The following is a 22998-nucleotide window of genomic DNA, read 5'->3' as shown; positions in this document are numbered from 1 at the left end:
GCCCCGGCTTGAGGGAAGGGGGTCCCTGCAGGTAGGGATCTGTGAGAAGGTTTTAGGGAGGGCAAGGGGCAGGCAGGAAGCTCCAGAACGAAGCGGCTGGCTGAAGGTCCCTAGCAAGGACGTGTGTTTGGATGAAGCATCACTGTGTTCGGTGGCCAGGACTTGCCTGGCGAGCCCAGGCTGAGGGAGGCGGGCCCGGCGTCCGGAGGGCTGGCTGGCGGGACCTGGAGGAGAGGTGGCCGTGCCCCCCCCCCCCCCCCCCCCCCGTGGCTCTGGGAGCACACAGCGGGTTAGCTGCGTGCAGGCACGAGTGCTCACCCTGTGGAGTCTGGCAGAATCACTTGGAAAACCTGCATTTCTCTTTATTCTCCCTTCTCTCCGGGTTATTTTAGAGCGATATGCACAAGCAAAAGAGATCTACCAGGAAGCGCTGAAGCAAGCAGAGCTGAAAAGAGATGAGGTTTCTATACAGCACATCAGGGAAGAGTTGGCCGAGCTGTCAAGAAAAAGTAGACCTTTAACTTAATTTGATGAAGCGCTAAATCCCTTTTTGTTGTAGGGCATTTTCAGCAACAGCGATTTAGTCCGGTCTCAGTGACGCCCAAATCAATGGCTTAGATCCTTTCTCCTTGATATTCAAGTTTTGTCAACGTAGCTATGGTGAAGGACAAGTTGTATACACTGCCACTTTGTGTTTTTAAAGGAAAAACAGCTTTCACCCCTGGCCGATTTTGATTCTTAAGGACAGATGTCAAGTGATGCTTTCAGTCGTAACCTACTGGTGAGATGCCGTCCGTGCTGGTCTCGGTGGAACTGTGGATGGAGATGGGCCAGGTTTCCCTTGGGTGGGTGTGTGGTGAGTCAGCCAGGCATCTCTAGCCTAAGATTTTGATCCATTGATTCGCTACCCTCTTTTTCATTTTATCGCTATCTGGCAGATCAGAGCTACATGTCTCATGGCAAAGGGGGGATTATGGTGAGTTATTTTTCTTCTCTCTTTCATGAAGCCCAGTGTGGGATGTAATGCGTAGTGGAGCAAAAGTATTGTCTTGGTTTGCACCAGCGTCCAGCATGAAGTTTTAAAGTAGGAATTAGGCCCTTGAAAATATACCCATTTAATTATAAGTAAAAGTGAACTGTATGTTTTTATATCTGGTTACATACGACTATGAAAAAGGGGAAAAAGGAATGATACGAACTCTTGTCGATGCTGTTGGAGCACTCCACTTCCTTTGCAGCCTCGGTCCCTGACCAGAGTCATCTGCACCTGCCCAGGCTGCACCCCCAAACCTTCGGTCTCAGGGTAGGGCCTTACCAGTACAATATGTGAAGTCTCCCCAGTGATTCTGACATGTACTTGCTGGTACAGTAGAAGGATCACTTATCTGGATCCTAGTCCTGGCTTTTTGTGTTTGGGTCTCAGTATCCTCATCTGTAAGGTAGGGGACCGATGAGATTCTCTTTTAGCTGTAGGAGAACGTATTTGGTCAGATGACCTTAAATGACTAGACTACTGTGTTGAAAGAGCCTTATCACACTGCCTCAGAGTGCATAAAGTATAAACGTACGAGCTAGGCAGAAGGATGCTTTTACCTCCGAAGTCTTGCAAAGAGCCATTTGCCTGGGGGAAAGGCAATTTTTGTAGGTGCCATGAAGGAACACTACTGTTGGTAAGCCTTTGGGGGTGGGGGTGTGAGTGGGAATGATAAACAGATATTTTTGTTTCCTGTGTACATACTGGAAGAATCCTTTCATAATAAACTAGAGACTCTACAACAACACTGTATGTATTCCGTAATCTTTGAATTTCTCACAAGAAATAACTTCTAGAGTCAAGAAAACAAAATACTAGAAACCTTGAGGTCCAAATCCTCGAGGATTAGACTAAAACTAGAATTTTATATTTTGCAGATGTAAATTTCTTCCTGCTCTCTAAGCTCATCTCTTACCACCCAGCTAGCTCCTTCATTCAGGTCTAATGAGAAATAGAATATAAATCAGATTTTCAGTGCAACCCAGTCTTAATTTATTGGTTGGTCGATTTTTGAAAAATTATTGTCAGCTACTCACCGTCTGCACTGAGAATGTTTTTACCTTTTCACAATTGCAGGGGTTACTGAAAGTTAGGTTTGTCACTCCAGGTTTTATTTAAGAATTTTTGATCCTCCACAATGATTTCAGCTCATGGTCCCATCCCGGTGCTGGAAAAACTGTAGGTGTTCTCAGAAAGACTGTCTCTTCATGTGGATATTTCGAAGAAAGTTCATTTGCACAGTTGTAAAAACAAGGTAGCAAAGCAGGAGGACCAACCCCTTGGCCTGACTGGTATGAATTCAAAAGTGAGTTGTTAGAAATAGCGTAGTTTGTCTGAACTATGTCACCAGAGTTTTCAGGGCATAAATATCTTAAAAATGGAACCAGCATACCAAAATTAAAGCATTAGGAAACTTCCAATCATGAACATGCACTGGAAACCTGGCTGTCAGAATACTGCTTCGCACAGCATCGGGAAGACCTTCATCTAGTTGTGGGGTGCTAAACACTCATGCATAAGGAGGCAGCTTTGGAACACTGAAATCTCAGCCCGCAGAGCATCATGCCTGGGTTTACAGCCGCCAGCCGCCAGTCCTCGGTCCCTCTCGGTGCCGTTCCGGTCCTGCCTCGGTGGACGGCCACCCTCCCAGACGGTTTGCTCCGTAGGTAAGCCACGTGTGAGTTCTGTCCTTTCCATGTTCTGCACTAAGAAATGGTCCTGCGTTAGCTCTTGTCCACGCCGTGGCAGGCGGAGTGGTAACGCACATGCACTGTGAGGAGCAGGGCGTGAGGGGTCCTCAAGTGGAACTGCGAAAGTAAAAAGTTAGGCTCTCAGCCGACATGTTCGCAAAAACCATTCTGATTTGGACCTTCAGGGTCCTAGAAAAATAGCATTATCATCATCTCGTTTGGGTCTGTTGACACTAAGTTATTAACGATATCTAAGATAGTAACTGTTACGTAGAACATTTACTGTGTACGTATAATAGAGCAGTACCAACTTTCCAAGTAGAAGGAATCGGATCACTCACCCTGCTCTACAGTTTATCATGAGGACCTGAAGTGTCCGGGAGTGGAATAGAAACAGGAGTGAAGGCTTGAACTTCAGACACACGTGGACTCGTGGCCTTTGTAGCTTACTGAACTGTGTGGGCAGGGTCCTGAGCCAGTGCCCTCATTACCAAAACAGGGATCAGACCCCCAGGGCGAAGGGCCACGTGAGGGCCTCAGGCACGCCCGTGAACCGCGCATTACAAAGGAGGCGCTCAGTCAGTGGTTATTGGATACCTGCTTTCTCTAGAAGCTTGAGGACTTTTGTTAAAAAGTTTAGATCTACTTAGTCCATAAAGTGCTAAGTTGTATCAACGGGAGAGCGCTCCGTCTCTCCCCTTTCTCATCTTCAGTGGCATCCTTCCGAAACGGTCCCTACCCTCCTGCTACAGAAGGATGCTTCAATGCTATGCTTAAGTTGTATGGGAGGAAAATCTCACAATTCAACAAGCAGTTATGCAGGATGAAACGGACCCTCCAGTACCATAATTAGTTTAAAATTCACTCTTTTAAAGTATTTGCTCCTTGAGATTCAGTGAAGTGAAAAGAGTCAGCAATAAACTCTCGCCCACAAGGAATCAAATGGAGCCCTGGCACGTGGCAGACGGGCAGGAACCAAACTGCACGTTCGCCGTGAGGCCTCGGGATACAGAACACAGCGAACCGAGCAGACGAACATTCTACACAGATTGTTACCTTCTAACTCAGCCAATACCGAGCCACCTAAAGACAAGATACTAGTTTTTCCTTTGAAACCTGAGACATCAAGAGCCTTAAATCACACATGATCTATGTGGCTATGGACAGGGTAGTCAAATTTATTTCAAAACAAAAGCTCTGTTGGGCTGCATCAGATGCAGAAGGAAAAGAATACTTAGGGGCGTGGCTAAGTCACCAGTGTGCATAACAGTGAGGGATGCCTCAAATAAGCCTTTTTTTTTTTTTCAACTTTAAAACCTGAACTATAACATACCCATGCAGTAATATTTTTTCAGTGCTACTAATTGAAAAAAATTAAAGCCTGCACTGGAAATTTACAGTATGGCAGAATTTAGTTTCTCTTACCTTTGACCCTAATAACGTAATGTACAGATTTTATGCTAGGGTCTGTGTTAAAAATCTAAACATTTCCACAAGATTTGAAACATCACCGGAAATCTGAATTTAGAAGAAACAAAACTGGATAAAAGTACAATGCCCGTGACAGCCAACATTATGTAACTGGGCTGTATGAGGTCGTTTAGAAGGCAAGGGTTAAAAAGATAGGTGCGGAGTTTGTTTTCTTAAAATTACCCCCAAAGTTGATGCGCTGATTTGAACATAAGTACACCAGATACTACAGCAAGGGGAAACACTGCAAAAAAGGTCATCTATTTACAGAAGAGTTGATTTAAAGACATTATGGTTTTCTTTACAAACAGATGTAAGAACAGGAATTGTCCACTTTTTAAAAACTCTACATTTCAACCCTCCACTATTAGACTGCACCAACTGCCTGGAGCAAACGCAGCCCCCCACCCTTCCCCCCATTCGACTCTCCAAATAAATTTCCATCATTTCATCATTTCTTCATCACCCGTGGTCCAGGCTCTCAAAGTCTCTGGGCACAAGTCAGAGGAGGACAGGTTTTTGACCCGCCGTTAAAAAGAAAACCACCCGCAACGAGAGCTGCCCGCCCATGCCCCGGCCCCACCGAGAGCCCCTCTCTGGGCGGTTCAGTCGTCACTATCGGACAGCGTCTCGTACTGTGCGGAGAGCAGCGGCGCTGGCTCCCGCTCCCAGATCCTGTTCTGTTGGTGCGGGGCCGCTTGGTTCACGGAAGAGGGGGCGCATGCGATCGGCGTTGGTGGCGTACTGCTGAGCATCCGCATAGTCAGAGGGTTATATGGAAACTGAGTTGAGCCTGACGAAAGAAAAAGTGTTTTCACTGTCATGAGCACAGCTACGGTCCCACACAACTTCACAGGATGGAGGAAGACGCGATTCTACCGAATGGTCTTGTGACACCAAGAGCGGAATGAAACCATGTGCAAGGGCCGAGGTTTCACGACACAGAGTGTAGCCTATGACAAGGCCCCCAGCGGTGAGAATCTAGAAAGGATGCGTGACCCGAGTACAAGCACAAGCTTAGTGTTGCTGAGCCCAGACATGAAAGAAAGCTCAGGGCTGAGTTTTGTGTGAAGTCTAGAACGGGTGTCTCTGTGGAGAATCCCCAGTAGAACTACTGCATTTTAAGCCCTAAGAGTCTGCCCCGAGAACTTCTGGACTCTTAGAGCTAAAGGCAGGAGAACAGTGCTCCGAGGACGAGGGTCCGGGGGCGGCGGGACGCGGGCCATCTGCTGGAGCTCACCAGGTACAAGATCTGGAAGAGGGGAATGTGATCCTAACAAGAGCACTGCTACCTTCGGCCACTACCTCGACTGTTCCATTGTCCCCGGAAAGCCTTTTACAGCTTAAGAAACTCTAAAAATGGAAAACGAACCATTTTATCAAGTCATTAGTTTCACGAATTAACTGCTCCCCTGAGTGATGGGAGAACAATCATTGGTGTAGGTGAGAAGTTCTCAAACTAGTACACACTTTGCATGTGAGGTGAGAATTTCGTCAAGCAAAGGCCTTCAGTTATGCTGATATAATATCCACGTGAAATTTATATACTCCTAAATTAAGGGGGAGAGCACATTTCAGATTTTTTCCACTGACGTGTATTTAACTTCTAAAAAAAGATGGCTTGTAATTCTGTGAAACCCTTAAATCTACACCATATACCCCAGTTTTATTTTTTAAACAACAAAAAAAAGTAAAGTTTTTTCCCTTTCAGGACTATCATTATTGTGGTTATTAGGTTTGAAAAAAAAAAGCTTACAAGCAAGCACAAAATGGGAAACATTAATAAATATCCTAGAATACTGTTTTTCATCAGTCTGTATAAACATAGCCTATGAGAGAGAGAGGATGGCTTTTTACACTATTCCCCTTTCTTACTTTGATTTCTCAGTATTTCCCTAAGAACCTTCTCTAAGAATGTCTATATGAGAGGCTCCAGGCGGCGCGTGGCAGTGGCCCCCTGCACCCAGGTGCGGTTCAGGGAGGAACTGAAAGGCTGGACTCCCTCGCCCTGCGCTCTTCCTCTGTTCCTGGTAATCACACATTGCATTCTTTAAATTTTTAAGATTCTATGCATTCAGTTTCTGTTCTGGAAAGTGGAGCCTACTGACAGAGTGGTGAGGTTACCAAAGTTTCCGATTTTACAAGAAGTACTGACCAAGGCTCGGATAAGAATCACCTGAAGACTCCTTTTCTAGCAGTAAGTTCCTCACCTGTTGAAGAGGGCCTGTCTTCCCAGGCCCACCCTGGCGTCTGCCTGTGGTAATCCCCTTCTGAATGTACAGAGGAGACGGAAGAGGGCCTCTCAGTTCCTAAGTAGCCTTGCCCAGGGATAGGAGATTTAGATTTCCTGCTGTTTGACTTGCTGATCAGCTTTGGTTTGCAAACTCCTCCTAAAAGTGAAATAAATTAACTATTGACACAGAGTAATTATGTTCTCAACTTAAAAACCTACCAAAATGCTGATGATTATATAATGCTAAGAGAAAGAAGCAGAATGGTAGGTAGCATGAAGAATCCAGATCCTAGTACCCCATGAAGTTAAAAAATTAATATTTAAAAGCCAGAATTTTCTTGTAGCAACTAAAGCAAAAAGGGTATGTCCTCGTGCCATAAACTTAAAAACATGTAACCAAGGAAACAAAATTTCTGGAATGTCATTTCTTTCCTGGCCTCAGAGCACAGAAACGGCTAAGGAAATTAAGGCAAGCTGACAGAAATCTTAAATCCTCACTACCTCCTCGCCCACCAATTTAGAGAGAAGCCAGGAGTTCATACAACCCCAAGGAAATCTTATGTCGAAAGAAAAAAAAAAATGTAGAACAGAAGCCCCTTCATGGCACTGCTGTGCCCCAGCAGAAGCTTGGCAAGCGTTGGTGGCCCTTTCTGTTTCAGGCTCTGTTTCTAGAAGTTCACAGGAGTGGGATGCCCCCCTCTAGAACAAAACATTAAAAAGATCTCCGAAGAGATCAGAGCCCAGGTGAGCAGCAGTTTCCTCAGCCCCAGCAGAACAGCTTCACCCCAAGAAAAAGGTAGGTAGAAAGCCTTCTACAGAACCCTTGAACTATCTGCAAAGAGAAGAAGTGCAAGTCCTTGATGGTAAGGAAGAGAATATCCTAGGATGAAGGGGAAAGGAGCTCAAAGTACAGATAGTAACCAAAAGGGACGAGGTGGAAAGCTTAGGAAACAAAATACAGCAAGGATCAGAACACACACAATGAAAAGGGTCATAGTACAAAGGGAAAATGAGGTAACGGTAAAAGCAATAGGAAGAGATCAAGATGACTAAAAATCCTTAGACAGTACCAGCTATAGAGGACGAAGACTAGCCAGCAAAAATGTAATTGTGTCTTTGAAATGGAAAGCCCAACGAAAGAAAGTAGAACATTTCCATGAGCGCAGAAATCAACCCGCAGATGCAAATAGCCTCGCTATGATCAGGAAAATCTGACACAGAATGAACACTAACGTATTAGTTAACATCGAAATTGAGGAAAAGAGGATTCTTCAGGCAGATAAATTGTCACCTGCTAAACAGGAGGGCATCTGACCTGATTTCTACACAACTGATGCCCAGAAAGAAATGCAATCGTGCCTATGGGATGTGCTGAGAAAAGTGCCATGCTGTCATTTCAAATATAAAAGCAGCAAGAAGACATTTTTGAGTGTGAACAGCCTGCGAGTACAGCACCCTCTGCGAGGAAAAGGGGTGTGAGAACCAGACCAAATGCCACAACGGGAGGATTATACAACCACAATCACAATGTTAAAACCTTCAAGTACACGCACACTTGAATCAGTACAAATCAGGAGCTAAGAGCAGGAGGGGGGAAGACCACGCTCCTCTTTCAGAGCAGGACGTGAATCCATACTGTCCTAAAATTAATATACGTAGGTAAAAAAAAAAAAAACCCAACACCTCTGATCTCTTTGATCTTAACCTTAGTGAGATATTTTGCTTAATGATAACAGGGAAAAAAAACCCTCAACTGGAAATACTTCGGACCTGCAGGGAAATTTTTAAGCACAAGAGATATTAGTTCTTAGAAGATTAAGAAAAAAGTGTTTAAAGGAAGCTTACAGTCACTGTTTTCTGTGTGCTTGCTTCTACCAGGATGTGTGAATGATCTCATTCTAATGTCTATCTGTCCTTTTATGTGTCTGTACAGAGACACTTCCACAATGATGCTTCTCAGAAAAGAACACTAGCTTTTTCTGGATGGTGTGATCTGAAGGTTTTTTTTTTCTTTTTCCTTACTCTTTATTCTATGGCTTAAAATTCTTTAATGCTGAGCCTATCACTATTTTTTTTTTTAATTCAAAAGCAGAATATGAAACTGCATTTGTATTACAATTAAAATGTGTCCGATCCAGATAAGGATTAGATACAAACAAAAATAATACCCAACACTGAATAGTGAACATGTTCTGTGTAAAAATTTCCATCCTTTGAAAGTTTCTGTTCATGTTACTAAAAGGTCTGAGCAGGATTTAAAAAAAAAACCTTTCTGTAAGTAACTAAGACCCTGAGAGGTGACATCTTTTGGTGGAGCATTACAGCTTGGCTTTTTCTTGGGAAAGGCAGCAGAAGAGCACAAAAGTGAAAACTTTACCTGAATGAGGTGACGGGTCCCCTTCCTCTCTCCGTGTCTCACCACCGGTCACAACGGAGGTGTTGGCGCCACCAGGCACCACACCCACAGGCTGGGACATGACAACTCCGTGCTCCTCCACTTTGTCATCAAAGCTTCCCATGAGAGCCTTCCTGATAATGTCTTCCAGACCAAGATTACTGGCAGGATCAGCGAAAGAATGACCTCTAGAGCTGACTGAGCCTGAAAGAGACAAGCACCACATTTTCTGCTTATTTCTGAAAGGCAGACCAAGAAACAGAACCCCGCAGAGGCTGTTGGCCCACGGAACACACAGCACGTGGCCTAAAGCACCACTGAGGTCCCACACACAGGCCACCTCCGTCCACCGATAAGGACTTGAGGGTATTTTTTTTCTCTGTCCTGAAGGAATCAGTCACTCACTTTTATTAAAGTTACTATTCAACAGTTTTCTTCTCTTTCCAGCTCCCTAGTTTCTACACTGTCCTTTAATGGTTTTGAGTCTCTCTGTTCATTTCTCTTCCCAGCAAGTACTTACTGAATCTCAGCTCCCTCTTTATTGCTGCTGACTATGTCCTCCCTGACTGACTGACATGATTTTCTCCCCTTTCGCATCCGGGAGCAGCGGCCTGGTGTGCCGCCGGGACCCAGTCCGAATTTGCTGGCAGCGCGCACACACTGTGCTGGGACGCTTACCTGAGGCCGTCACCGCTGGCAGATTAAAGATCTCCGTTCCCGGCTGAGCGGCTGCTGTATTTAAACAAACGTTCAAGTTAGTGGAGGCAGGATAACCATGCACGCTGAAAGAGAGACAGTCTCAAAACCCTCCAATGAAATCCATCTTTTTATTTTCCATGATCTCAACCTGGTTTTTCACCAGTTAAGTGAAAATAAAGTGAAAGAAATAATTATTTTTTAAAAAAAGAAACTCTGGCAGTAAAAATCTGGATGAAGTAGGAAGATGAGAACAGGAGTGATCTCCCCAGGGGCGGGAAAGAGACGCTGCGCTGCTAGAGAAACAAGAGGCAGCGGCCAGTTTGCTGGGGAACAGACCTGGGCCCACGCTGACCCCGGCCACAGCAGCTGGCCTCAGACCCCGGAGGGAAGAGCACGGCAATGACCGTGAGTTTCCCGACTGTGGGTCACTGCGGACTACTCTCACGCTCCCGGGATGACGCAGAGACTCCCGCTAAGCCTGCCATCTGTCTGTCATTGGCAAATTGTGACACCAGGCGGACAGCCTGGGAACTACGTATAAAGCACAGAAATGGGAGGAATCTCGGAACACAAACGGTGTTCTCATCCCAACCTCCGACTTGATGCCGAGAAGCTGAAAGAGAGAAGAGTGTGGGGAGCAGGTGGGCAGCTAAACAAGAGGTCCCAGGGAAGGATGTGGCATTGGGGACGCATCTGCAGCGGGAAGGACCCTTCCCTGGAGAGGAGACCAGGCTCTGGAGAAGGGCTTGGTACATGCGCCTTGTAACTAATTTTCTTGATCAGGGAAGCTTTACACTGGCAACAGGAGGAGGAGAGAAATCTCCAGGAAGAACTTACAAAATAAGGACCGTCTCCCTACTTATGGGTCAGCTGACACTTAAACCGAACCTGAAAAAATACAAAGTGACAGATACAGTCTCGCTGTCCTCAGAGTGTGGAATAGGGCTCATTCATTCATTCGACAAATATTTATTGAACAGTTATGTAGTTGAATCATAATAAAAATCACCTTCTTACTGATCAGAATGGTCAGATAAAGACAATTTCACTTTTTTCAGCCAACGAGAATACAAAGATCCTGCGCTTAAAATGCACTCCTTCCTTGACCTCTGGAGCTCACAGTTCAGTGTGGTTCTTCCTGACGCCATCAGAAGAGAATCCCCTGGGGAGCCTCAGTAACAGCGCTAGAGTCCTGGGGCCTGCATTCCAGGGACTGTGACAGATACCAAAGTGTGAGGACCCCTGGTTTACAGAGATGGGCAAACTTGTGAGAGAACATGGTAACTGTTAAGAAATGAGCAAGGAAGAGTGGCATGTGCGAGCTATTTGGGGGGCAGACTCGACAGGAAGAGGTACAGGGGGACGAGGCCCAGAGAGTGACGGCGGAGCCACGGTGGAGGTGAGCGGGCAGGGGAGGAGGGCAACAGGCTTCTCTCTGTGGAGAGGAAGAATGTTCACTCAGTGTCACACATTTCAGAAGCCAGATATTCGAGAAGACATGAAGTCTGTAAAGGTACATAAGTAAAACTTAGTAGAAAAAGTTGAAGTCCAGCTAGGAGTTTGGGAGCGCTCAGCACAGTTTAAACTCCCAGAGTGGATGACATGATTCAGGGATTTTATCGCATGAGCACAACCCTGGGCAAACCAGCACCCAAGGGCCAGGCAAAGCAAGACTGAGCTGCTGAAGAAACAGAACACATGGCCAGAGAAGTAGAGGAAAAACACAGGAGAAGAGCAAGAGAAGAGAGTATTTCTGAAAGAGGAAAATGGCTCATGGGAGGTCAACTAAAGTAAGTTTTAAAGCATTAATGGTTTTTGAAGAATAAAGTCACTGATGTCCTCAGCGGGCACGCTGAATTGAGAGACAGACTTGAAACAAAGTGGTCTTGGTTGCTAATGGCTTGGATTTCTCAGTCCTATTTCCCAAGGACGACTGAGTGTGCCCTGGGGCCTTAACTGTCCCTTTCCACAATGGAAAACAGTTCTGGCAATCAGAACAATCCTCCAGCAGTTTTGTTAGTACTTGCCTTAAGACGTTCATCAATTTTATCTTGTGTTAAAGTGAGGTACTTGTTTCATTACACATTTTCAGAGTAGAGACCATCTGTCATTCTACAAGTACCCAGCACAGGACCCGGCTCAATAAATAACCGCCGAATGAATGAATGAATGAACGAGAGAGCTACTGCCTGAGGACAATGGAAAACAGAAGACAAAACTAGAAAGTAGGCTGCTTCAAGTCACGGGGCATTTTCCTGTCAATTTCTTCCCCACTAAAATGGCAAGACCAAGGCTAGAGAGGATGAGGGCAAACGACATGAAGGTGGCACGATTCTAAACTCTGTACGTCTCCGTGCTCAGGCAGACTCCTCTCCGGGTTCGGAGAGAACCTAAGGGTGAGCGTGCCAGATTTTTGTTGGTGACATTTGAGGCGCTGTAAATAACAGATGAAACCAGTGATGAGACGGAAAAATGTCCTAATTTTTTTAAAAAGGATCATCTGTAAGAGCAATGCCGGCCAGTATTCGAAAATGTTTCTCTTTTACATGATTTGTTGCCCCTTCGAAAGAGAAAGTTTACAAACAATAACTGACACTGGGCTCATCCCTTTTTCTCTCTGATGTTCAACCTTTATTGATCACAAAGGGTCAGATCCAGACACACATCCACCTGGCCGTTTGTGGTTCACAGCCCGCAGCTGCTTGTGACAGGGTCAGGAGACGAGCAGTCGCAGATGACAGAAACAAAGCAGACTGTGGACTACCCAGATCCACCAGCTCTCGCTGCATCGCGGGATATACTTGACGAAAAAATGGAGAAGTGGGACCGAGCAAGTGAGTGCCGAGGAAGAGAGCATGAGGAAGCTTCCAGTGAGTGCGTGCGTATCGCCCAGAGGGAAGGTCTGCATGGCACAGAGCTCGATCCTCCCGAGGCTCTACCAGCGATGCGGGCGGCGAGGCTGTGGGCACAGAACCGCCAGGAGCCGGCGAGCACACTGGAAGCGCGGAGCCGGCACGCGCGGTAGCGCGCAGGGCTGTTGTGACGATGGAATGAGTTTATACGTGCTTACAAGTGCCGAGAGTTGTCTCTCTCTCTCTGAATCTACAGCTGTTTGCTACCATTATGATTCCTGGCGGATTGATCACGTTTGCAGATGAATGCTGAATGACTGAACTGAGATCCAGAAAGACCGTGCTAGAGTAGAAAAAGTAACCAAACAGCACAAGCACAGACTGCCTTGGCCTGTACTTGGAGCTAGTAACCACAGAGGTACAGCAAGGGAAAGGTCTGGGTCAAGAGCAACACACTGAAAGAGACCTTGTATTTACACTGGTATTAAGTGCACAGTAACCTCACTATGTACTGGTTGCCAAAAACCCTAATACAGTCTTAGACTCCCTTAATATTAAGTGATGCATTGTGGGGAGATCATACCACACTACTCACAACCTACTGAAAGAGCTAAATAAAGTGGTTTTTTGTGGAGAGCACTTGAGATGGGAACCAGCATGGGATGAACAGCGGATGAAAGGGGATGTTTCCAGAGATAAGACTTGAAGGACATGACTTGTCTTCAAATGGTGGAGGACAGGTCATGTAGAGAAGGCCCAAATGGATAAAACTAAGACCAGTGGGTAAAAAAACTGCGAAGAGCTGATCCAGCCCCACAGAAGAAAAGTTTCCCAGGCCCCACACTTGTTCAGAGAGAAAGTGGGCAGCTTCAGAAAGCAGCAAGTTCTTGCTCTCTAGCAGGCAATCTTCATGCACGGGCAGACATCTGAGAAGAAACTTTAAGCTCAAATGTGGTTGGACAGACGCCTATAAGAGCCTGCAAACTCAAGGATTGCATGAGAGGCAACACCAGAGAGATCATTATTAATGCAGGTTTTATTTTGGGATTCATGAAAGAAATCCCACTTACCCATATCAGAGTCACCTCCACCAGAGGAGTTCAACTTACGAAAAATCTCCTGCTTCTTTGATTTAACCATGGGTGACGTGTTTTCAAGCTTGGTGAAGAACGAAGGCAAGTAGCTTATACTCCCTGGTGAGCGGGAATCATTCCTGTGGGGACACAGTCATGTCTATTATTAGTTCTGTTTCGTCATGGGCCCCTAACCCTGGGGACTTCCATAGAGTATTTGGGAAAACTACCACTTCCCCATCTCGTGTTTGTGGTGACAACCCTACATCGTATTTCAGGACACAAGTACGTTAGCACTTGCAAAAAATCAGGACAGGAATGGAGATAATCCAGGACAGAGATTCTTTTTTTTTTTTTTTTTTTTTTTTAAAGATTTTATTTATTTATTTGAGAGAGAGAGAATGAGAGACAGAGAGCATGAGAGGGAGGAGGGTCAGAGGGAGAAGCAGACTCCCTGCCGAGCAGGGAGCCCGATGGGGGACTCGATCCCGGGACTCCAGGATCATGACCTGAGCCGAAGGCAGTCGCTCAACCAACTGAGCCACCCAGGCGTCCCAGGACAGAGATTCTTAACAAAGACCGAGTAAGCAGCAAATGATGTTAACAGGAAAACTCAGAAATAGCCCACCCCGGGGCCATCTGCCTAACCACAGACACCGGTATATTTACAGCCACCACATAGGCCGAGAACTGTTCTATTAGCAGAACTACTCTGAAGTACAATAAATTAAAACTAATAGCACTACTTGCCTATAAAATAGCAAGAGCTCATACCTAAGCAATCAAACCTTGTGGACTTCAACAGAAGAGCTACAATGTAGAAATAACACTGCCTCCATCAGAATCATTTCAAGCCTCCCACCAGATGAGCTGAGCTTCATGTAAAAGATTGCACAGTCCATTCGCAGCTTCCTGTACTAACACATTTTAAACAAGCAAGTTTCCTTTAACAGCTCAAGACCACCAGTGGTCTAGCTAGAGCCAGAGATGATAGCCAAGAACGTGTGAAAGGCTGTTGATGACCTAATCTGGTCATGTGGATTCATTCAAACTTAAGAATCCCTACTATATGTCAAGAGAGACAAATATGTGAAAGAAAAATAAGATGTGGCCCTGTCCTCAAAAACCTCACAAACTTAAGGGAAACCATGTAAACACGTAATTAAATTTAACATCATCCCCTTTCCAAAAATGGATTTTTCTTCATTTCACTGAAAGGTACCAACATCTGTCTGCCCAGCCGTGAACACGTACAATACGTAAATAAGCCCGCACACGCTGTAAGAAACGCGCGGGCTGTGCAGTGAGGCCTTGCTCTACAGCTGGACCCTCTCTGACCACGGGCAAATCCTGGGCTCACCGCGCAGAACGTCGCGGGTGCCGTACACTAAGAAAACCACACGCGCGGGGGGGACTTAAAGGCGTTCTGGGGACAGGAAGCAGCTGGTAGTGGACAAAGAGAAGAGAGGAAGGGTGGTGTGGCAGAAATGAGATGTGGCAAGAACCTGCTCATAGAGGAACTCAAATGCCAACCTAATGACTTGGAGCTTGAGTCTGAGTTTTGGACAAAGCGCTCTAGGGAAGTGGACTGGGTCGGGGCCAAATCAAAGGCAGCTAATGCAGAGAGGAATAAAAATCTAAGAATTCACAGGCGTCGGGTAAGAAACAGGTAAGAAAACATATGTGAGGCAGTTACTTCCATGTACAGTCCACAGAGTGGCTGGATCAATGGGTGACCACAAGAAAAAAAAAGGTTTTTTTAAAAAACAGATCTAGAAAGGCTTAATTTCAAGAAGAAATCATTAAAGTATCACTGTTTCATTAAAATCCACTAGCATTAGGGGCACCTGGGTGGCTCCATTGTTAAGCATCTGCCTTCGGCTCAGGTCATGATCCCAGGGTCCTGGGATCGAGCCCCGCGTCGGGCTCCCTGCTCTGCAGGAAGCCTGCTTCTCCCTCTCCCACTCCCCCTGCTTGTTCCCTCTCTCGTTGTGTCTCTCTCTGTCAAATAAATAAAATCTTTAAAAAAATAAATAAAATCCACTAGGATTAGATCACTGGGAAAACAGAGACTACAGGATCCTTCCAGTCTCCTATGGTAACATACAAGCAGAGGAAGAAGAGGCACTGACTTAAGGAAAACCGGAAGCACATCACACACTCACGCTCACACACTCCCTCATACATACACACTTAACACTCACACACATACACTCGCTCACACACTCTCTCACACTCTCTCTCTCTCGGGAGCTGCCGGCCGGGACACACAGCTGGCCGCTCACCTCTGTTCCGCGGGCTCCGCTCCTCTCTGAGACAGTAGCAGCATGCTGTCCTGTTTCTCATGCACAACTGGGACCTGGGGCGGGGAGATGGGCTCGTAGGACTCGGAAGGGACGTGACTCCTCTCCGGGGATTTTCCAGGCCTAATACTGTAACACAGAAAGCATTAGAGTGTGCTCCTAGGGCCCACCTACGAATTATCTGAAACAGAAACTGGTTCACTCATTACTTATATTCAAGAGAAGGAATAAAAGTTGCTAATTTCTATCAAAAAAAGATCGCCTCAGGTTTTCACTATATACCCAGTTACCAAAAAGTCTGTTGCCTCTGCTTTATCTGTGCACACACGCCAAGCACCCAGGACAGGCAGTGCTCCGCCAGGAGGTCAAGGCCACCGTGTGTTTCGGCACCACACCCCGCCATCCTGCCCTTGGCCAGCTACTCCAGCAAGCCCTCCAGCCTTTCACTGCTTACCAGGTCTTTCCCCATTAAGTTAAGAGAGAAAGGACTGGAGTACCAAACTGAACCCTGAGCGCTTGTCAGGGGAGTCCAGACAGGCTCAAGTTACGCCCTTGTAGGGCTGAGCGGTTCTCTGCAATTTAATGGTCTTCCTCTGGCTACCATGTTGGTAAGTACAATGTGAGAGACACATAGTGTTTAGACCAAAACAAGTTTTTGGCTTAGTGATTACACATTTAAGAGCCACCTGTGACCTGTGAGTATAATTATATATGGGTATATGCCCTGTCACCTCCTTTCCCAATCAGCCCCATCCAATTTTTACAGGTGGCCATTTTTGACCATTTTTCTTTGAGTTCTTTGGTGGTTAACTCTAAAACTCTAAAAAATCTTATACTTTTCTTGATTTATCAAACTTGAAACAGTATCTATCACCTCCCTTCAATGGAAAGACTTGACTTTTGAATAGACATTAAAAAGAGATCGTACCAATTGCCCAGACAGTGAACATTTCAAGAATATAGAAGGAAAACCCTCATTTGTATTTCCCAAGGAATGAAGGTAAATAAATTTTAGGTGTAAGTAATGAATCCCCTATCTGTGGGGGGATCTGTGGAGAATAACAGTAAAACAACATTGTTTTACTGTTGGGAAATGTACATAGAGTTTGAAATAAAAACCATACCTTCCCCTGGATTTGTCCACAAGATTTTCTGGAGAGACCCTTGACCCTGGTCTTTGATGGTGGACAGACTGAGACTGGGATTCTGGGCTATAACGATTTGATGTTTTAGTCCTCACAGGTGTGGACACCAAAGCAGATGGTGAATTTTGGAATGTAGAAGTGGGAGGCTGCTGGGGAGGCTGTGAGGAAACTTGATTTCTAGCAAAATCTTGTGTGATAATTTGCTGTGAATGAAAAAAGAAGGAGTTGGTTAAACCAGTTGAGTACTTGCCAAAAACTGTAGCATAAAAAACCTGGACATCTTTTTTGTGATTCTCTGTGAAATGTGCCTTCTGCGTTGATCAAAAGAAGAAAAATTAACGAATAACTTACACAGATGTGATCAGCAAGTGTGATCAGGCGGTGGGTCCTGGGCACCTGCCCCACGCCGTCGGCCTGTGAGGAGGCGGGCAGTTGCTGTTGTGGAGACAGTGGTTCCTGCTGGGGTCGGTAGTGATGTAATGGTCCTTCGTACTGTCTGGTGGCTTCACCTAACGGAGGACAGACGGATGTCTTACTCAGGGATGCCCCGGCCTTTCACTCATCATCAAAGACTGAACACGACTCAGAGGGGCACATGCGAGGGATGTGATACCTTTCTCTAAGCAGAATTCATTATCTTAATTTTGAAAGGAAAAACACTGGCTGGCTGACAGAAATCAGGACTAGTATAGAATGAACTGTGAAAGTGTAAGCGGGCAAACAAAATATCAACGATTTCCTGTATCATTAAATGTAAACAAAGGAGTGATCAATAAAAGCTTAAAACCAACTTTCCATCAGTGCAGCTTTAAATGTCTCTAAAGCAGACTCCTATAGAGATTACTCTAAAACAAAACCAAACCAGTTCTTTCTTAACACGGTCCAGACAGATGATCAGAAGCAAATGCCAGGTGCAGATATGAAAACAGGTCAACCTGGTGGCTAAAAAATACATACTTTCCGCTTGATTTGCCTTCACCACCTCTGGCTGATAGGCCTGCAGTTTCTCCTGGGGCGGCGCAGGTGAACTAGCAGGGCTGATCACCTCAATAGCATCGCCGGGTGCTTCATACCGATGAGAAGATACTTTAAGAAAAGTAAAGAATCTGATTTTAAAACTAATCCTGTGAGAAGTTTCAAAAGTCCAAATTCTTCAAACCTATTCACATATTTTTGTTTTTTATTCTCAGAAACGTTCGATGATAAAAACCAACCAGCTCAATGCACTGGTATCAATGGTCCGCAAGGGCTTCCTCAGGCTCCTAGTCTCTGTAGGGAACAGGGTTTTATGAAATTGTGTGGCTTCTAGGACCTTGAGGTGAGGCAGGCTAGGGAACAGATCTGCGGCGAACACCACCACCAGGAAGGACACTTCTCAGCGGAGGCTGAACAAATCAGACAGTAGATCTCCACAGTTGACCATTTCCAATGATTAAAATTCTGGGGGACAGTCGGCTCTTAGAAAAACTTTCAGGCTACACAGTTGCTTCATTATCATGATGATTTTAAAGCTACTGATGAAGTAACATTATATAATAATTTTCACAAATCACTGGATTACTGCAGACAAAAAGTATTACTCCAAATGATTTCTCAGCACTGTTACACTGTGAAAATACACAGAAATGGTAGGGAATGTCTGAAAAGAAGAAAATTCACCCCCCTGGGAAAGGATGCCCACATCAGAGAAGGCCCCTCTAAGCGGAAGTTCCCAGGAAAACTGACAGAGGGTTGATGCAATGGGGTGGGGGGGAGTGAGGGGGGTAGCCGCTGTTCACAGTCCTGCCATGTCCTCAGAGCAAGGCGACAGATACATGGAACCTCCTGCTCTGGAACCTTCTGACTTTAGAGTGCACTCTGCATCTACAGGCTGCAGAATCTGAGAAAACTGTCCGAGGCCCAAAGGGTCCATGTATGACTGGCTGGATCAACAAGTGTGATCAGTCAGTGGGTCCTGGACACAGGTATAGAAGCTCGGCATAAGCTCTATTACCAGGCTCCCACTGAGATCCTCCAGTACCCAACTGAACAGCCCTTTCTTCCTACCCCTTCACCAGGCCATGCAAGTTGCAATTAGCTGGGTTCTGGTACACTCAGGACAGAAACCTGGTAATTGGGACGGAAATGATCTTTCAGGAACTAAAGTAACTATTTCCGAAGTAATTTAGACTACTTGGTGACTTCGGTATCCACGGGAATTCATCACTGTTTATGTCCCCAGCGCCCTAAATCTGGTCACCACATCCAATATACAGTCACTGGAAAGTCTGAGGCTAAACTGTGTTCACCTTCAGGCGGGAGAGGGGCTCTGAAGGGAAAAACTGAAAACCACACTGAGTAACAATAAATAGCCTATGGACTCCATGCAAGTCATTTACCCAGTGATAAAAAAAAATAACCCCACTCAGAAAAGACGACAAACCTCCTATTTTCAGACCTTCTGAAGGTCAGACTCCTAGAGCAAAGTCTGGTTTGTGATGCCAACTGAAAGGGAGTACTAGCCAGTGACTAGAGCCATGCGCCCCAGCGTCCAATAAGCCACAGGCTGGATGGGTCACCAGGTGTGCTGGTGACCTCCCTCCAGGCCTGCTCCTGCAACGACAGATCCTCCTCAGCTAGCAAGTTTCTGCATGTGTAATACCTATTTTGCAGATGTTCATACTCCCAGGTGAACAGAAGTTTTCTGTCTACACAGCAGACTACCAATCTGTCCCCTTCTTTCCAAAAAGCTCAGCCATGGGGTAGATATTTACCCAAACAGATTATAAGTAGGCACGGGGGTAAAAAGAATTACACATTGCATGCTGAAGCATAAGAACTCTCCAACTCTCCTCAATTTCATTAACAAAAACAACTGAGAGATGCCCACATATGGTTAAATTACTTCAAGGATTAGCAGATAGTTGCTTAAATACCCGATTCTTCCTTCCAGAATTCCATACAGAATTTAGGCAGTCGTTAAAAATAAATTTGAAGTAACTCTTCCAGCATTTTACTGTAGATTTGTGGACTCTTATGGATTCAACAGGGTACATGTCAAAATGACTAACCAGACCTGATCAAAATCCAGCTTGCAACGAGAGAGGGCAAACCTGTGGTCACCGGAGGGGAGCTGGGGGAAATCGGTGATGGGGATGAAGGGTACACTTATCATGACGCGCACCGAGTCATGTACAGAAGTGCTGAGTCACTATGTTACACACCTGAAGCTAATAACAACACTCTATGTTAACTATACTGGAATTAAAATAGAATTTAAAAACAGTTTAAAAAAAAATTAACGCATGAAAACAATTTCAGAAAATGAGCACAGAATAGGAGCATATGCATAAAGAAGGAATAAAAGTGACCAATACATACATGAAAAAAATTTTAAAGATCCAGCTTGCAAAAAAGGTATCATGTAAATACCAATGACCAGTAATTCAGTGGTCTTGCTTTTTAAAAATTTGTGTTAGAAAAAAGATATAAGAGACTTCGGGGTATCAACCTAAATACTGAACTTCATCCTAGAAAATGCTTCTTAAGAGGCCTTGGTAGCCTCTCTGACCTTTCAGATGCCCAAAAATGATCACGAGCTCTGCCCTGTCTACTTTCCAATTTTACCTCTAAAGGGACACAGTGTTTTCATGGAAAATACTTTGACAGGCATACTTAAGAAACTCTGAAGTTTAAATAATCATGACAAACAGCAGAAGAGACATTTTTGCACTACTAACCCACAGAACCCTTCCATTACATTTACTCTCAGATCAGGATTTTCTTTATATCATATTGTTCTGCTTTACCTAAAGAATAAAGTAATTCTTTACTCAGATATCACATTGCAAAACTCAGATTGAGATACATACAGCTACTAGAAGAGTCTGAACTTTGAGAGCCACGTTCCCTTGCATCCTTGTCCGAGGCAATTTGCCGGGTGATGATCACGTCTATGAAGTTAGCTGCAGTAATGGTAGTCTTCCCTCGGGTCCTTAGCTCTTCCTCATATCTGGATTTTGGAGGAGGCCCTTTATCTTTCCCAGCCTCAGAATAAACTACTGAAGAATGAGGCTGGGGCTTGCCACTTGGAAAGGCTGCAGAAGTGTACAGACACTGAACAGATCTCTTCTCCACCTCCAGGGGTTTCTGCTCTAGCTGCTGCTGTTCACTAACTGCTGCTGACCTGCTTCTCAAATTTTCTTCTAACCTGGAAGCTTCATGCTTACTCTCTTTGGTTTTGGAAACCTCCATCTGGGGGGCAGAGGCTGCGGCGTCCACAAGGGCAGCCAGGGCGTCCGCAGCGGTGCTGTAGCGGGAGGCCGGTAGGCCCTGGCTTATCGACGGGCCCCCAGCGGGCAGCGGCCTGCGAACGAAAGCAAATCACACACGAGTCCGTGAAGGGCGGGCTCCACCGGGGACGTGCTGGGGCGGCGGGAGGACAAGCGGCAACAACGAAGCGTACATCCCCAAACCATCGCGGTCACATGTTCGCGAGCGTGCGGTATGTGCCAGAGACCGCCACTTTCGGTCAAAATGCGCACAAGGGACTCACATGATTCGGAGCTGAGCACTTGGATCCAAAGGTGTGATTACACTGGTTCCGTTGGTTCCTTGGAACACGCTGGGTCTCTGCTGCAACATGGTCTCCTGGGCTCTTACTGAAGGGGACGGGGAGCGGACGTATCCATGACTGCCCGGTCGGCCCGGCTGTTCGGAGCCTGCGAAGGCCAAAAAAAAAAAAAACCCAAAAAACCAAAAAAGAAGAAGAAAAGACAAGCCATAAGGAAGAAGCTAGAGACAGCGACATTCAGGGCCTGTTCATTTCCTAATATTCCTAAACAGAAAAAAGGTAAGAAACCGGATACCCTGCTTTTTGGCCTTTCTAGAAGTATGTTCTCTAAGAGCTTCTCAATAAAGATGTAATAAAACCATATCGGTAACTCACAACAAAAACGTCAACTATCATTTACTGTCACTTCCGTTTATGTGACAAGTTTCTACCTTGATTCGGAGAGAAACAAAAGTAACGCCAACAATCACATAGGGTTGACCCTTTAACAACAGGGGTTTGAAGAGCACGGCTCCACCTACACGTGGATTTTCGGTGTGAAAACTACACCACACTGCAGTAGATGTATTTTCCTTACGATTTTCTCATTTTTTCTCTAGCTTACTTTACTGTAAGAATACAGTATGGGATACACAGAACATACAAAATATGTGTCAGTTAGCTGTTTCTGTTACCGGTAAGGCTTCCGGTCAATAGGAAGTTGTCAGCAGCTAAGTTCTGGGGAGTCAAAGTTATGGCTGGATTTTCTAGTGCGCGGGCGGGGGGGGGGGGTGAGCGCCCCTAACCCCTGAGTTGTGCAAGGGTCAGCTGCCCTCACACAAATCAGATAAGTTCATCTCTCAGATTTTTCCTCAGACGCTGGCGTGCTGATCATTTCCAGAATCCCATTCGGTGCAGCCGTCTAAGTACCATGATGGACACCGCACGCCGCCGCCAGCCCGGGTCTGAGCAGCTTCGTCCGGCCGCGGCTCTCCCTGCTCCACTCCACCTCTGCCCTGCCCAGCAAAGGGCTCCTCTCAGCGAGCTCTCTTTGGACACGTCACTCACGCTGCCCTCCCCCAAGACTCAGCGCCACGAACAGCTTCCCAACAGCTGAGACGGTCTTGTTTACTGACCTCAGCTCTCCCGTGACAAAGCCACTGCTTGGACTTGGTCAGCACTACTCACTGGGAAGATCTCAAACTCCCTCTCTAATCCCTCTCTTCTCTGCCTCCTCTGTCCTTTGTCCTCAGAAGAGCTGGCCGCTTTCGCATACGCCCCTACTCCCACAGCACGGACCACCTAGCGCAAGCTTCTCAGCCATCTTCCCCCTTCCCACCTCACAACAGCTGATAGAAGCGTTTCTAGACTCCTAGAAGAGGCACTGCTATTTAAGTTTTTGTATCCCCACAAAGACTATCCCTGTTTACACTGCCGCTGACCATGTGTGAGAGTCCCATGTTTGGACACAGCAACACAGAATATTTATCAGCTTTTTAAATGTCTGATGGAGGAAAATGGTATTATATCATCTTGAATTTGCATGTTATTCATTAATGTGATCATGAGCATT

General features: G+C 45.8%; 2 protein-coding genes across 20 annotated transcripts in view; one reads left to right on the top strand and one right to left on the bottom strand.

The window, feature by feature from the left end:
* TTC19 (tetratricopeptide repeat domain 19) overlaps positions 1-1781 on the top strand; it is a 28591-nt gene extending 26810 nt beyond the window's left edge. Inside the window, exon 10 of the mRNA XM_078067976.1 lies at positions 393-1781. Coding sequence (XP_077924102.1) covers positions 393-526 — 134 coding nt within the window. The 3' untranslated portion in view covers positions 527-1781. The remainder of the gene's footprint in view (positions 1-392) is intronic.
* Positions 1782-2123: 342 nt separating this feature from the next.
* Positions 2124-22998, bottom strand: part of NCOR1 (nuclear receptor corepressor 1) — a 157753-nt gene continuing 136878 nt past the window's right edge. For 15 of the 19 annotated variants that reach the window (XM_078067955.1, XM_078067956.1, XM_078067960.1 and 12 more), the window contains 11 exons: positions 21429-21594; positions 20746-21239; positions 17852-17980; positions 17246-17403; positions 16874-17097; positions 15732-15878; positions 13444-13586; positions 9501-9554; positions 8805-9026; positions 6405-6584; positions 2124-4987 (listed from right to left, as the gene is read on the bottom strand). In XM_078067955.1, the coding sequence (XP_077924081.1) occupies positions 4800-4987; positions 6405-6584; positions 8805-9026; positions 9501-9554; positions 13444-13586; positions 15732-15878; positions 16874-17097; positions 17246-17403; positions 17852-17980; positions 20746-21239; positions 21429-21594 (2105 nt within the window). In that variant the 3' untranslated portion in view covers positions 2124-4799. The remainder of the gene's footprint in view (positions 4988-6404; positions 6585-8804; positions 9027-9500; positions 9555-13443; positions 13587-15731; positions 15879-16873; positions 17098-17245; positions 17404-17851; positions 17981-20745; positions 21240-21428; positions 21595-22998) is intronic. The other 4 variants (XM_078067969.1, XM_078067970.1, XM_078067959.1 and 1 more) reach the window with 3 other exon arrangements.

The sequence above is a fragment of the Halichoerus grypus genome, chromosome 2 (assembly GCF_964656455.1).
Source record: "Halichoerus grypus chromosome 2, mHalGry1.hap1.1, whole genome shotgun sequence".
In the NCBI taxonomy this organism is placed as follows: Eukaryota; Metazoa; Chordata; class Mammalia; order Carnivora; family Phocidae; genus Halichoerus; species Halichoerus grypus.
Note: the sequence above shows the minus strand (reverse complement) of the source record. Positions and strands in the feature narration are given on the sequence as shown.